This window comes from Ochotona curzoniae, unplaced genomic scaffold (assembly GCF_017591425.1).
Source record: "Ochotona curzoniae isolate NIBS_2020 unplaced genomic scaffold, NIBS_Ocur_1.0 contig_1, whole genome shotgun sequence".
NCBI lineage: Eukaryota > Metazoa > Chordata > Mammalia > Lagomorpha > Ochotonidae > Ochotona > Ochotona curzoniae.
The window spans coordinates 10740442-10754653 of NW_024464918.1; the positions used below are offsets into that span (position 1 = coordinate 10740442).

At 40.8% G+C, this 14212-nt stretch overlaps 2 protein-coding genes across 3 annotated transcripts in view; one reads left to right on the top strand and one right to left on the bottom strand.

Moving 5' to 3' along the window:
• HMMR (hyaluronan mediated motility receptor) overlaps positions 1–5809 on the bottom strand; it is a 31557-nt gene extending 25748 nt beyond the window's left edge. The window contains exons 1-2 of the mRNA XM_040984630.1: positions 5723–5809; positions 97–195 (exon numbers count right to left, since the gene is read on the bottom strand). Coding sequence (XP_040840564.1) covers positions 97–195; positions 5723–5768 — 145 coding nt within the window. The 5' untranslated portion in view covers positions 5769–5809. The remainder of the gene's footprint in view (positions 1–96; positions 196–5722) is intronic.
• A 530-nt stretch (positions 5810–6339) lies between these two features.
• On the top strand, positions 6340–13947 carry NUDCD2 (NudC domain containing 2). 2 transcript variants are annotated; one of them, XM_040985127.1, is made up of 4 exons: positions 6340–6572; positions 8751–8799; positions 8995–9146; positions 11538–13947. In XM_040985127.1, exons 1-4 carry the CDS (start codon positions 6384–6386, stop codon positions 11619–11621), a joined length of 474 nt encoding a protein of 157 aa, XP_040841061.1. In that variant the 5' UTR covers positions 6340–6383; the 3' UTR covers positions 11622–13947. The 2 variants fall into 2 exon arrangements, with proteins under 2 accessions (XP_040841061.1, XP_040841118.1); XM_040985184.1 differs by having other exon boundaries at positions 6355–6572; positions 9046–9146.
• Positions 13948–14212: the final 265 nt, after the last annotated feature.

Genomic DNA, 14212 nt, shown 5'->3' on the forward strand with positions numbered 1-14212 from the left:
ATTCGAGGAAGTTACAGCATTTTCCAATTTAAATACTGTCATTAATTTTAAATTTGATGGATCATGTAAATAATATTTTACTTCCATACCCATTACCTTTCTGTTTTTTAAATCTCTGTGATTTCTGAAAGGACACTGGTCCTTTTACTGCTTCTGAAGTTTTAACATCATAAGCTCCTGGAGATGGTGCACAACCTAAAGAAAATATAAAATAATACATACCACTTAATGTAATTTGTGATCTACACTGAAGACAGGTCATTATAAAGTGACTATAAATGTAGAAACAGCATTCATTTGATATTGTATACTAGGTTTCTATGAGAAACAAAATCTTGCTCCTTACATCAATTAGAAGAAAAGGAAATCAGGCAGTAATTACTAAATACCAAAGTAAAACACTAAATACAGTTCAAGTGAGTACAAAGTAAAAAGCCACAGGCAGTTGAGGCAGCACAATGCGTAACAACGAAGACTGAATACAAGCAGAAAACATCTGATGTCAAATCTACTCAGTTATTTATGCAACCATCATAGGTTTACATTGATAATCTATTGTCAATACATGGGACCTACTTAAGATTATAAAGGTACTTTGCATATACAGAAGTAACCACACAAAGAACAAATACAACTTTCTTGACTACCTAATAAATGCCAGGCATTATGCTGAGCATTTTACAGATGTAACTTTAATTCTCACAAAAACCTTACAGAACAAATTTACAAATAAGGAAGCTGAAGCTCAAGCAATTTATAGTCAATGTTATACAAAGTACAAACTCTGCTGGACTGTATTTCTACATTCCAGAAGGTTACACATTTATTGTATAACTACACTTACCCCAGGCCCCAAATGTGAAGGCCACTCAAAGGGTTTACACACTTGAGAAGGGGCCCTGAGATTTACAACAAGAAAAAAAAACACTACTAGTGTTGTCAGCTCATTGGAAACCGAGAGATTAATACTAATCCTTAAACAGCTGTCTAGTTCAGGTTAGAGTTTCATGTAAATAAATAGAAACAGCAAGGAGCTGTGACCATTTCAAGGCAACTACTGATCTTGTTTGTCAGATGGCTCTTGATAGCACTGCAAAAAGAAAAAGGGACAGGCAGGGAGCACTGTGGTGCAGTGCACGAAGCTGCTGCTTGCGACACCTGTAGTCCATATCCACGTCTGGGATCAAGTCCATCCCCACTTCAGATCCCACTTTCTGCTCCTGTGTGTGGAAGGCGCCAGTGCTAATCTAAGTATTTACATGCCTGCCATCCACATGGGGAAACTTGAGGGAATTTCTGGCTTCTGGCTGTACTCTAGAGAGCCAAGCTTGTTAGGGGCATTTGGAGGAAATCACACAGCGATGGACAATTCATCCACCTAGCTCTCCCTTTCTCTCTGTCAGTCATTCAAACAAATGAATGATTTCTTTAAAGATTTTTTCAAAGTGAAATAACAGAAAACATCAATATTACCCATGTGCAGCAAGCTAAAGCAATCACAATTTTCTGTAACTTTTCACTCTTTAGAAATACAAAAATACAGAGCATTTTTAAAATTGTTCATGGAACTTTTATCATGAAAAAACATATCATGAAAAACCGTCATTGCTTCCAAATTTTTCTAAACCAAAATAAATTTATACTTTAATTGTATATTTCCATGAACTCTTTTGAAAATTTATTTATTTGAAAGAGTGACAGAGAAAGAGAATCTTCCATTCACTAGTTCACACCGCAAATAGCTACATGGTTAGAGCCCTATCATTAAAGCCAAGAGTCACCAACTCCATTTTGGTCTCTCATGTGGGTGTCAGGGACCCAAGTACTTGAACCAGCTCTGCTGCTCTCTCAGGTGTATTAAAAGGGCCCTGGCTTGGAAGTGGAGCAGCCAGCATTCAGTGTTCTATGACACTAGTGTTAGAGGCAACCAAAATGTTAAAAGGTCTACATATTGTAAATTGTTTGAGTAAGTCAAAAGCAACTTGATTTTAAAGTAAAAAGAAGTTTCTACAAATAACTTGGGCCACATTCCCAGGCTTGGGCTGGGAGGGTCAGTGGGTTTTTTGCAGGCACTGAGAAGAGTAAGAGCAAGAGCCCATTGTCCCCCACACCCAGGCTCAGTGGCCCTGATAAGGGTAAAAATAAAAATGGCCCCATGGTCTGTATTTCACAGATGTGTTACCTATTGCTTTGCATCTGAAACCCCTTAGCTTAGAATAGTTTTGTCTTGTCATGAACAGCCAAACTGGCCTATAAGAATCTGGTTTGTCCCTAGCTTGGGGTCTTGCTTCATCCACTGGTCCTGCGTGTCCATGTGAGGAGCCTGACCCTGGCTAGCTAGCTCAATAAACTCTGCTTGAAGATTACATCCATGTCTGGTTCTTTGCTATCCAACAGAGGGGCGATTTTGGACCCTAACACTAGCATCTCAGGCAGAAGCTTAACTTGCTCTGCCACAACACTGGCCCTTCCATGAGCATTGTGAAGTACCACAGTATGCTATGGACAATTTTAAGTCATTTTTATGCTGGATTATTCTTTTAAAAGTACTTCCATGTGCTTTCACCAATTCTAAGTACACCATAAAAATTCTATTAAGGGCCCGGGATGATAACCTAGTGGCCAACTCCTTGCCTTGTACACGTCAGGATTCCATGTGGGCACTGGTTCACATCCCAGCTGCTCCACTTCCCATTCAATTCTCCACTTGTGGCCTGGGAAAGCAGTACAGGATGGTACAAAGCCTTGGGACCTGCACCTACATAAGAGATCTGGAGGAGGTTCCTGGCTTAACATCAGCTCAGCTCTGGCTGTTGCCACATTTTGGGGAGTGAACCATAAGTTAGACGGTTTTTCTGTCTCTCCTTCACTCCATAAAATCAGATTTGCCTTTCCGATAAAAATAAATAAATCTTAGAAAAGAATCTCAAAGTGAAGCACAGAATTCACTGGGCTAACCTCAGCACAGGTTGCCTGTCTCTCACACTTCATCATTTATACTCTACAGTATCAAGGCAGAGTCAAGTCACAAGGCTGCCTCAATGCAGGCCAAACATGGCACATCTTAGTGCATTTCTTGTTCATTTGCTATAGGCAAGAGAAGGTAATGAGGAACATAATGTATGTTGAGGTAAATAAGAATTTTGAGAAAACTGCCACCACTCTTGCTAATTATGCCTGTTTGGGGGTTGGCAGGAGCTGCTCTGATGCAGAGCCCACAGTCATGTTCCTTCAATCTGCCCTTAGAGATGCTTCTTTGCAAAAACGTGAGTCGCATTGCCCTAGTCTCAATAAGCAGCCAGAAACAAAACAAAGCAAAACATTCTGAATTCTAGTATTATAGTTTGTTGGCTTTATTCCATTAGCAGGGAGCTGGATGGACGTGGAAAAGCAGGCCGTGAGCCAGTTCCTGTATGGGATACCAGCTTTGAAGGTGATGGCTTCACCTGCTCCTCCCAGTGCCTGCCCTCACTTAGCCTTTTAAATCATCTGAGTGCCAGGGAGACAGAGGCGACAGACCAAAACAGAGTGTTCCCATCTGCTGGCCATTCCCCAGAAGTGCCTGATCCTGGGAACTGGGAATTCCATCGGGGTCTCCCACCTGAGTGCTGGGTGTCCTATCCATTAGGAATTGCATGCTGCCCATCCGGGTCCATATCAGCAGGAAGCTGGGATGGGCAGCAGAGCCAGGAATGAAGTTGAGGTACTTGAACATGAGATGTGGCCGTTTTAACCCAGGTTTAAAACCTGCTCCGGGAATAGGTATTTTGATCAGCAAGACCAGGTTTCAAACACAGCTGTGTGAGCCTGCTGAGAGACCTAATTGGGGCTGGTGTTGGGGCAGAGTGAGTTAGGTTGTCACTTGTGGTTCCAGTAAGTGCCAACTTTAGTCCTGGCAACTCTGCTTCTAATGCAGCTTCTTGTAAGAGCTCTGGGAGGCAGCAGGCCCTGGCACCCACATGGGGCACCTGGATGGATTTCCTAGTTCCTGGCTTTGGACTGGCTGCTATTGCAGTCATCTGGGAAATGAAACAGCAGATGGCAGATCTTCCCCCCAACTCTTTCAAGTAAGTCAATAACTCTTTTGAATAGGTCTTTAAAAAAAGACAACATCTAAACATATATTACTGAATGTCAGATACACTGTAGATACAAGAGAGGAAATAAGAACATAATTACTTCTGCTCTTCCAGTGTAACTTTAAACTTGCCAGAAAGTTATCCTTTTGGGGGACTTAAATTCTTCACTACAAATAAAAAATAACACTTAACAGTACGATTGTAAGGATTGTGAAATAAAATGAAATATCACCAAAATGTTCACACATAACAAATATCAAAGAGCTCTTCTCATCCCCAAAACCGTGAGGCTGAAAAGCCGTCCAGCCAGCAGAGTCGATTAGGCATCTACAAATGGTTTCTGCCCACCACGACATCCAAGGCATCCTGCTAACTGTGTTTAGGCACTGCAGGGTTTAAATACAAGCAAGGACTCAGGGCTTGGTTTCATACCTCAGTTCTGCCAAACTGGCTGTTTAAGGAGAGCAAAAGTAAGCAGTGGTGCTTTTATCAATGAAATAAAGTGTCCGGTGTGGTAGCCCAGTGGCTAAAGTCCCTGCTTAGCACCCCCCCGGGATCCCATATGGGCGCAGGTTCTAACCCCAGCTGCTCCACTTCCCATCCAGCTCCCTGCTTATGACCTGGAAAAGCAGTCGAGGACGGCCCAAAGCCTTGAGATCCTGCACCTTCATGGGAGACCCGGAAGAGGTTCCTGGCTTCTGGCTTGGCATCAGCTCAGCTCTGACTGTTGTGGCTACTTAGGGAGTGATTTATCAGCCGGAAGACCTTCCTTTCTGTTTCTCCTCTGTATATCTGATTTTACAATAAAAATAAACAAAACTTAAGAAAAGGAATGAATGAATAAAATGCTCTCAAAGTTGTATGCGGGCTAAAAAAGAACTAATAACAATATAAACACTTAGTATGTCCCTGAAGTACAAGTGGCATTAGCTGTCATTACTTCATTTTTAGCTTTTCCAGCGTCTCCTACTGCTGTAACTCCTACACCAGTCAACTATCAAGCTTCCTTTTTACATTTTTTTTCCTTTTCCTTTTCCTTTTTTTTTTTTTACAGATCCAAAAATATTTCATAGATAGAATTCTAGGAACATAATAATTTTCCCTCCTTCCCGCTTTTTCTCTGTTCTTGAGGTAACATATTATAATTTACCTTACAATCAAATGCTTAATTCTTCACCAAAGAAAGTGTGAAAAGGTTTTAAAAAAAAAAAAAAAAGAATCCTAGCTTAGCGGGAATTTAGGCAAGGACCATAACAGTAGTCAAATAAAAAGCTGACCATTACATTGAAATCGAGAAAATGTTCATCACAGATCATTCACACGCATCTTCCTTCTTTAGCGCCCGAAAGGAATACTGAAAAGATATCATCGGTTTCTGAAGAAAACGGTTTCTTCCCCGCGAATTCCTCCAGCGCCCAGCGTCTGCTCAGCTCGCTCCCTTCAGACCCTCGACCTCCACAGCGTCCCGACAGAAACTCCTCGGGGCACGGTCTGTTTTTCCTTAGCGCCGCACCTTCAGCTTCGAGAACAGCCCTTGCTTTACGTGGGAGATGCACCCGGACCAGCCCCCGGACCAGCCGAGCCCTCTCCCGGTCTTAGCCAGCGGCCTCCCCGGTTCCCCCACTTCGCTCCCCAGAACGTACCCGAAGGGTCGTTGAAGCGTTTCAGCGGCGCTTTAGGAAACGACATGCTCTCAGGGGTTTCCACAGCCGATCCTGCCTGGCAAGCCACCGCAGCTCACCCAACACCCTGCCCGGCTTTCCCTTTTCAAATTCAAACCTCCGCACGCATTCCCCGCCCACCACGCAGGTCAGCCAATCGGAACGCCGAAAACAAGCCTCGACCATTCCCGTGCGGGAAAACGCAGATGCGTGCGTACTAGGCTCGCGCTGCGTCCAATCAGGGAGCTCGGGTGTTTTCGTCATCAGCCAATACCTGACTGCGATTGGTCCCCAGCTGTCAGTACAGCCCTTCCTGGCATTGCTGACTTCCAACCTCTGTGGGAACAGCATTGGCGCAGGCGCACTGACAGGTCGACGGTGCATTTTTGCGTCACAGAGGTGTCGTTGAGTTCCTTTCGCTCTCATTCTGACTTTAACCCAGTGTTCTCTGCTTAGCAGCGTCTCTGGTTTTCATTTCTTTCCAGCTAGGTCTTGTTAGCGTCTTCCTGAAGGGTCTCTTGAGAGGGAAAGCGGGCCGCCTCCTGCGCATGTGCAGTGACCTGGGCGGACGTGAATCGGCCGCAGGCTGCTGCGCGTGCGCACGGCTCGCCTAGTGCCGCTTGTGCCCAGAGGCGCCGGGAGCATGTCGACCCCGTTTGAGGAGCGCAGTGGGGTGGTGCCCTGCGGCACGCCGTGGGGCCAGTGGTACCAGACCCTGGAGGAGGTGTTCATTGAAGTGCAGGTGCCGCCAGGCACCCGCGCCCAGGACATCCAGTGCGGCCTGCAGAGCCGGCATGTGGCGCTGGCCGTGGGGGGCCGCGAGATCCTCAAGGTAGCTGCAGGTCGTCCCCAAGGGCTGCGCGTCTTTGCAATGGCTTCGGGGCCACTCGGCTCCCCTGGCACAGAGAAAAGGCAGGGGACTGGCCCCGGGTTTGGGCTCTGCGCAGGTCCTGACTTGTGGAAACACGAGCACGTCTCTCCTTGATTTCCAAATCAAGTCGGGCTGTCGCTTCCTAGTTCTCGGAGGGTCTTCGGCTGAGAATGATCAGATTGTTGAAGGAATAAATATATGTATTGATACTTCCTCCAGGCGTATCTTATGCGGAGGTTGAAACATAGGTGGTGCAGAGTACAAGGAAATAGATGGGGATAGTAGGAGAGGCTTCAGACATGATTTCAGGTGATTTACCGAATCGTACTAGGAAAAAAATGCAGCATGTTTGTGGGGTGGACAAGCAAGTGTGAGATGTGTGAAAAAAAATAATCTATATCCTTTTTTTTTGTCAGTGTCCCTTAGGTCGAGAACCTGCCTTTCCCTTGTTAAGCCTGTGGTTTAAATTCAATTAACAGGTTGGAATTAGATTTCTTAGATGCATAAGATGTTGGGCGACAGTGTCTTGGTGAAAGGAGACGGCTCGATAGGAAATGTCATTTCCTGAGTGTTCTAGGATGATAACTTTGTGCGGAAAGTCATCACGTTAATATTACTGAGAGACCCAGGCCTTCTCGAGGTGTGGTTCTTAGCTTTTTCATAGCGTTATTTTGAGCATCACCGGTACCCCTAGGGAAGGACGAGTTTGAAGTAGTGCCTGCTGTGTAATAAACTCATACATCTTAGCTCGTATTTATGTGGAACTAACTGCCATTTGTACCTCATGACTTTTGTAAAAGGCATTCACTGTGTCAACTAATAACTTCTCTGAATAGATACAGTTGATTTGTCTGAAGGATGGTTGAAGATGACAATTGAAATGTGTATGTTAGGGGCAAGTGTCTGCCCATCACCTGATATGCCAGCCTCCCTTGTGGGTGCAGGTGGGTATCCCAGTTGCTCCGCTTCCAGTCCAGCTCCTTGCCGATGCTCCTGGAGAAACAGCAGTATCCAGCCAAATGCTTGGACCCTTGCACCCATGTAGGAGACCTGGAAGAAGCTCCTGGCTCGAAGGCCAGCCTTTATGGTTGTGAACCTCGGGGTGGAAGATCTCTTTGTCTCTCCCTCTCTGTCTGAAACTCTGCTTTCAAATAAGAGCATTTTTTTAAAAATGCAAAAATGAAAGCTTATTTTGATAGTTCCAATAACTGAGAGTTTAGCAGTGCTGCTGGGATTTTGCCACTAAAATTTCTTTAACTATTGTTGATAAACTAAAAGATATGAATATATTTTGCTGACATTTTCATTTTCCGTTAGTTAAGTTTGGCAAGAGATTGAAGTGGATTTGGGCTTAATGACACACATAAAAATTTGTGTTGCCTTCCTCCTAAATGAAAAGTTGGTCCTCTCCATAGCATGTGCTTTAAAAGTGCTTTGGAGTAGAATTAACCTATCTGTAAAAGTTTACTGTAAAAAAAAATTTTTTATGAGAGAAATTTCTTCCATCTGCCGGTTCACTCACAGATGACCACAACACCCAGGGCCGACACAGCTGAAACTGGGAACCAGAAACTCCGTCTGGGACTCCCACATGGAGGGCAGAAACTCATACTTGAGGCAGCATCTGCTGTCTTCCAGCAGGTGCAGTAGCAGGAAGCTGGATCAGTAGAGCAGCTGGGCCTGGAAGCAAGCGGCTCCACCCCTGGGAAGGCACCCCTCACCGTCGCTTAACCTGTTGCTCCATGACCTTCCCCTAGAAGTTTTACAAAGACAGCACCACTTCTTTGGGTTGGAGTTCCTTTCTCATAGTGTGGTGTAGTGGGTAAAATTTCAAGTTGTCAGCTGTAAACCTCATGTTTGACCAATCAACAGTTAATGTTATATCTACATTGTAAAGATTAGAAAGTCCTGATTTCTTGTCCTGGTTGTTTTTAAGAGATCTTGGTGCTTGTTGTAAACATTGCAAACAATGTAAGTTAAGTTGTTTTTATCCCTAGGAGGAAAGTTAGAGGTCAGCACTGAGAAATCTGATAACATGATACAAATGTGGATTAGAGAGGAAATTGATAACTTTTAATCATGAAAGCCTTATAGAAATGAATTGCTCTATTCTTATTTCCTTCTATGTTTATTTTTCAGGGCAAGCTCTTTGATTCTACCATAGCCGATGAGGGAACATGGACTTTGGGTAAGGATGATCTACGATAATTCTCACAAACTTAGAAAATTAACGTTACCTTCGAACTTAGCATTTGTCCTCTTTTGTGTTGGGTACTTTTTTATTTTGTGCCTTTCAAAGATGGAATAATAGAAGTGTATTAGAAATGCTTGTATGTCCAGATGGACTCTAATGTTTTGTATTTGTGGTGTTACTTTACTTTAGAGGATAGAAAAATGGTTCGTATTGTTCTTACAAAGACGAAGAGAGATGCAGCAAATTGCTGGACTTCTCTTCTGGAATCTGAATATGCAGCTGATCCCTGGGTACAAGACCAAATGCAGAGGAAGCTTACATTAGAGCGCTTCCAAAAAGAAGTAAGTCAGATCTGTGTCTATGTATGTGTAGTGAAATCGCTGAAAATTCATTCACAATACTGTAGTATTTGAAATTAAAACTCACATGTAGTTTTAACAAGTTGCAGAAATTCTTTAAATAAACTTTGGATTATAGTAAATAGAAAAATGTATAAATTGTTTAGGTTTTCTTGAGTGATTTTAATTGGTATGACTTGTGAGGTAAAATGTGCTTAATATGCATCGGTAATTCACAGACAGATTCTTAACAGGGCTGGCATATAAAACCACTGAAATGTTCAAGTAGATAGATATCTTAAATTTCTAGGGAAAGAATTATTAGATCAAAGCACCTTTTTTAAGTTTTGTTGGCCAATTTCTCTCTTTATTGTAATGTTCTTGAAATGATTTCTAAATATTTGTATTCTAAAATTTTCTTCTAAGTTTTGAAACTATAGATCCAGTTGGATATTCAACATCTCTGACTCATCTTAACAGATGTATCGCAGCGAGTCCAAATTGAGTACCCTCATTTCCTCCTCAGATTTATACTACCTCTAGCCTTTTCATGTCATTTACTGGAAGCTGGTTGCTTCAGTACAGCAAACAAATTCAAACATTCAAGGAATTCTCTTGAAATTCTGCTGCTGTAATCCCTATGTGTTAGGGGTCCTGACTGGTACTATTTTCCAAGCATGTTCAGAATTTAGCCACTTCTCAACAACCACTCCAAACTTACCAGTTGTGGTTTGGACTACTTCTAATGTCTTGTGTGGATTACTTCAGTAACTATTTAAAAAAAATTTTTTTTTATTAGATATACAGAGAGGAGGAGAGACAGAGAGGAAGATCTTCTGTTTGTTGATTCACTTCCTAAATGACTGCAATGACTGGAACTGTGTTAATCCGAAGCCAGGAACCAGGAGCTTCTTCTGGGTCTCCCACGTGTGAGCAGGGTCCCAAGGCTTTGGGCTGTTCTCTACTGCTCTCGCAGACAGTAAGCTGGGAGCTAGATGGGAAGTGGAGCCACCAGAATTAGAACTGGTTCTCATATGAGATCCTGGTGCGTTCAAGGCGAGGACTTTAGCCATTAGGCTACCATGCTGGGCCCTCAATAACTATTTTCTAATGTAAGGATTTATTTTATTTTTTGAAAAGCAGAGTTAACAGAGAGGGAAGCATTCAGGCACAGACACACACACACACAGAGTGAGAGAAAAATTTTCCGTCCTCTGTTTTAGTCCCCAAATGGCTTTCTACTCCCTCTTTTTCTCTTACTCCTCCCCCTCCCCTCCCCTCTCCTCACTTCTTTCTCTTCCGTTTTTTTTGCTTTATTTCCTCCTTTCTTCCCTCCTCTTCTCCCCTTGTTTATCAACCATGTTGAATCATTCCTTAACTGTTTTTTGACTAGATTGCTTTTTGTCCCTTAGCTTAGCTAACCAGTTTGAAGTCATTGCTCAATGAAGCATACTCTGAATTACCTCATTTAAATACTGTAATTTTTCTCCAGTTGTCTTATTCTGCAGTACTTGTCCCCCCCACACCATTGTAACACAGTAGGTCAGAAGTTGTAAACTATGGGCTACTGGTCGTATACAGGTTATTGCCTGCCTGTTTTTTTGTATATAAACTTTTACTAGAACAATCCATGGATATTCATTTATGTATTATATTTCCTATGAGATTGTATTATAGCTCGTATGGTATTTTATACACTTGCGTGCTTGTGAGAGTATAAAGCCTGCAAAGCCCAATTTAGTTGTGTGGGCTACTCTTGCACTGGTAGCTTGGGATTAAATAAATGAACTTGCTTACCAAAAAGACTATTTTTATTCGAAAGTCAGATTTACAGGGACAGAAATATTTTCCATCCACTGGTTCACTTCCCAAATGGCCACAGTGATCAAAGCTGAGTGGTCTGAGGCCAAGAGCCAGGGGCTTTTTCCTGGTCTCCCATGCAGGTGCAGGGTCCCAAGGCTTTGGTCCGTCCTCAACTGCTTTCGCAGATAATAAGCAGGGAGCTGGATGGGGAGTGGAGCAGCCAGGACAGGAACTGGTGCCTGTTATCAGTTCTACAAGTGCTGACTCTTGTAGGTAGAGGATGCGTGTTGAGCCACTGTGCCCGTCCTGATGTATAACTCTTAAACTCATTGTGTAGCATATATAGCAAGCTTTCAAAAATTATTAAAATCTTTTTATACAATGGATAAAGTACATTTCTCCAAACACTCTCCAGCATTGTAATCTATAAGTTGAAAAATATCTCAGTTTTAAATTCTAGTTTGGTGATTACAACAAAGTTTAGCACCTTTTCATATTTTTTTTTTCCCATTTAGATTTTTTTTTGTGAATTGCCAGTTCATATGTGTATTTGTCCTTATGTTTTATTGTAATGTTTTTCGTATATTTTAGAATCCTGGTTTTGACTTCAGTGGAGCAGAAATCTCAGGAAACTACTCTAAAGGTGGACCAGATTTCTCAAACCTTGAGAAATAACCAGTACTCGTGATGCTTTCTGTGGATCCTAGCAGATGCGTAATCAAAGAAGCAGATCATGTGAAGAGGGAAAATGTGGATGCCTCCAGTTAACACACTGACAAATATATTTAATTGTGGTTCTAAAAGTTGCATTCAAATATGGTTTTATGTAGAAAATACATACTCTGGGAACTATCTATGAATATATGGTAACTTTTTTTGGACTTGTTTTTGCTCAGCATGAAGTTTTATATAAATTGCATTTTACTAATTTCATATTAATTGTATTTTTAATACAAAAACCAGTAGGTTATAGATCATGTGAAAGGGTGCCTTCAGGGATTTTTTCTTTTCTTTTTTTTTTTTTTTTTGATAAGTGTGACACAGGAATAATGTTCAATAAACTTTTCTAAATAGGAATTGTGTACCCCTTTGTCTATTTACACAGAAAAATATTGTACTGAAAAAAAATTAAGGCAGAAATTAGACCCACAAACATATTTTGAGTAAATTTTAAGACCTAATGAAAATTTCTTTGTTCACATATTATTCCTGAAGAGATTATGTCAAGAAATTTAAAAATAGTTTGAGAACATATCAGGAATGGGTTATTAAGGAGAAATAACAAGCTAAGTGTTATTGGACAGGTGCTTTGTCAGTGGAGAAACCGTATTCAGATCATTGATTGGCAGAGCTATCATTTTGACTTTGAGTGATCCAAACATCGAGGAAGGAATCGTTGAGGTTTCATATCAGCCTTTTTATTTTCTTTTTAATCCTTAAAAAAATTAATTTCCAAAACAGAAATCTCAACACAGAAACAATATAATACATAAGGTACATAGTTTGTTTTTTTTATGAACTCTGAATTAGTAGAGGACATGTTGCTTCATCTTTGAGCAGACCAGTATGTATTTGCTTCAAGCAATGACATTATCTTACCTAGCGAGAGTGCACCATTGAAACCAGGGCACCTTACACTTCATAATTCGACTTAGAGGGGCATTTTTAGCAGTTGTTATAGAAGTGGTCATAAGTTATTACATCCTGTCATGATTAATATATTTGAATTTATTTCATTTCTGAAGGCGTTACTTAGATCACCAGTTAAGGTAGTATTTTTCAAACTTCTTTGTAAAGTTCTTATGTATATAGATATTTTATGAGCAGTTAGTTGCAACAAAACTACCTTGTTTTACATCAGAATTTCTATTTATTTATACCTCTGAAGATTCATGATTTTCTATTATTTTCACAGATTAAAAATTATTATTACGTTGATGTAAGTTGTTATACATTTGCATTATTTGATCTGGCTTTTGTATATCTTTTTGTAATTTTCCTTTCTTTTCTTTGTGTAATTTTTTACTCTCTGGTAAAAGATATCCTAGACTCACTATGTTTACTCTACTCCAGCCCAAGATGTGCCATTTTTGCAAAAAATTTGAAAGCCAAGATTGGATACTAGTGTGTAATTGTTTTTAACATATATTTCCATGTATGTGTATGTTGAATGCTGTGAGTTCATAGTTAAAGTTTCGATTCTAATATTAGGAGGTTGATTCTTATTTTCTCCTTTTCCATGTTTATAGCTTCCTTTTATAGCAGTGAGAAACCTGATTCCTACTGCTCGTGTGTTTCTCCGAAATGTAGGTCACCTCATCTCCTTCCCGGGGAAATGCGTGCCATCCTTGTGAAAGTCCAACATCCTTCCCTTACTCACTGGAGTGCATAAACCCCGTTAGGCATACCTTGTTGATTTTATCCAGTGCTTTTGGATTGAGTTGTTAAAGAGAGAAATAGCTTTTTTCCCCTTTAAATTGTCTTATCTTTTTGACATTAAAAAAACTGTTTTAAAAATACACATATATTATAATTAACACTGGTGTATTTAACAAATTATTGCAGAGATATAGATAGATAGAAACAGTTCCAGTCATCCTGCTCCTATCCTAGAAGCCCTGGAAACCATGATTTTGTCTGTTTCTATAGTTTTGCCTTCTCCACAATATACGTTGAATCATATAATATTAACAGCCATACTGAGACATAATGTATATGCATTTATCCATAATATATAATATCTGTAATATATATCATACTATATACAACACTGATTTTATCTTAAGTAGAAATCTTCTTTTTGCTACTATCCCTCCCTTCTCCCCATCCCTTGTCAGCCAAACAACCACTGATTCATTTTCTTAGTTCCCTGTACCAGACATTTCTTGTATGTGCAATTATAGTATATGTGGTCTTTGGTAACTTGATCTCAGTGTGTCAGAGATTCAACCATGTTCTAGCATATGATATTTTTTAAGAATCATGTATGATCACATGGCTGTTATCCCATTAGGTTTTTCATTTGTAAGCTGATGGACATTTAGGATATTTGCACCTTTTGGGTATGCTGAATAACGCTATTATAAACATCTGCATGCAAATTTTTATGTGCTTTAAAAAAAAAATTTTTTTTATGTGCTTTGCTTTCTCAGCTCAGAGAAAGTTTAGATTGGCCTGGATAGTTAACATTGGAGGAACTTCCGAGGTATTATACAGAGTATACATTTTGCATTCCCACCAGCAGTATACAAGAGGTCACATCGTTC

Excerpts from the sequence above, each read along its gene's own strand:
- NUDCD2 (XM_040985127.1), top strand. The coding sequence starts at position 6,384 with ATGTCGACCCCGTTTGAGGAGCGCAGTGGGGTGGTGCCCTGCGGCACG. Across the intron at positions 8,800-8,994 it reads TGAGGGAACATGGACTTTGG|AGGATAGAAAAATGGTTCGT; the intron begins GTAAGGATGATC and ends ACTTTACTTTAG. Across the intron at positions 9,147-11,537 it reads TAGAGCGCTTCCAAAAAGAA|AATCCTGGTTTTGACTTCAG; the intron begins GTAAGTCAGATC and ends CGTATATTTTAG.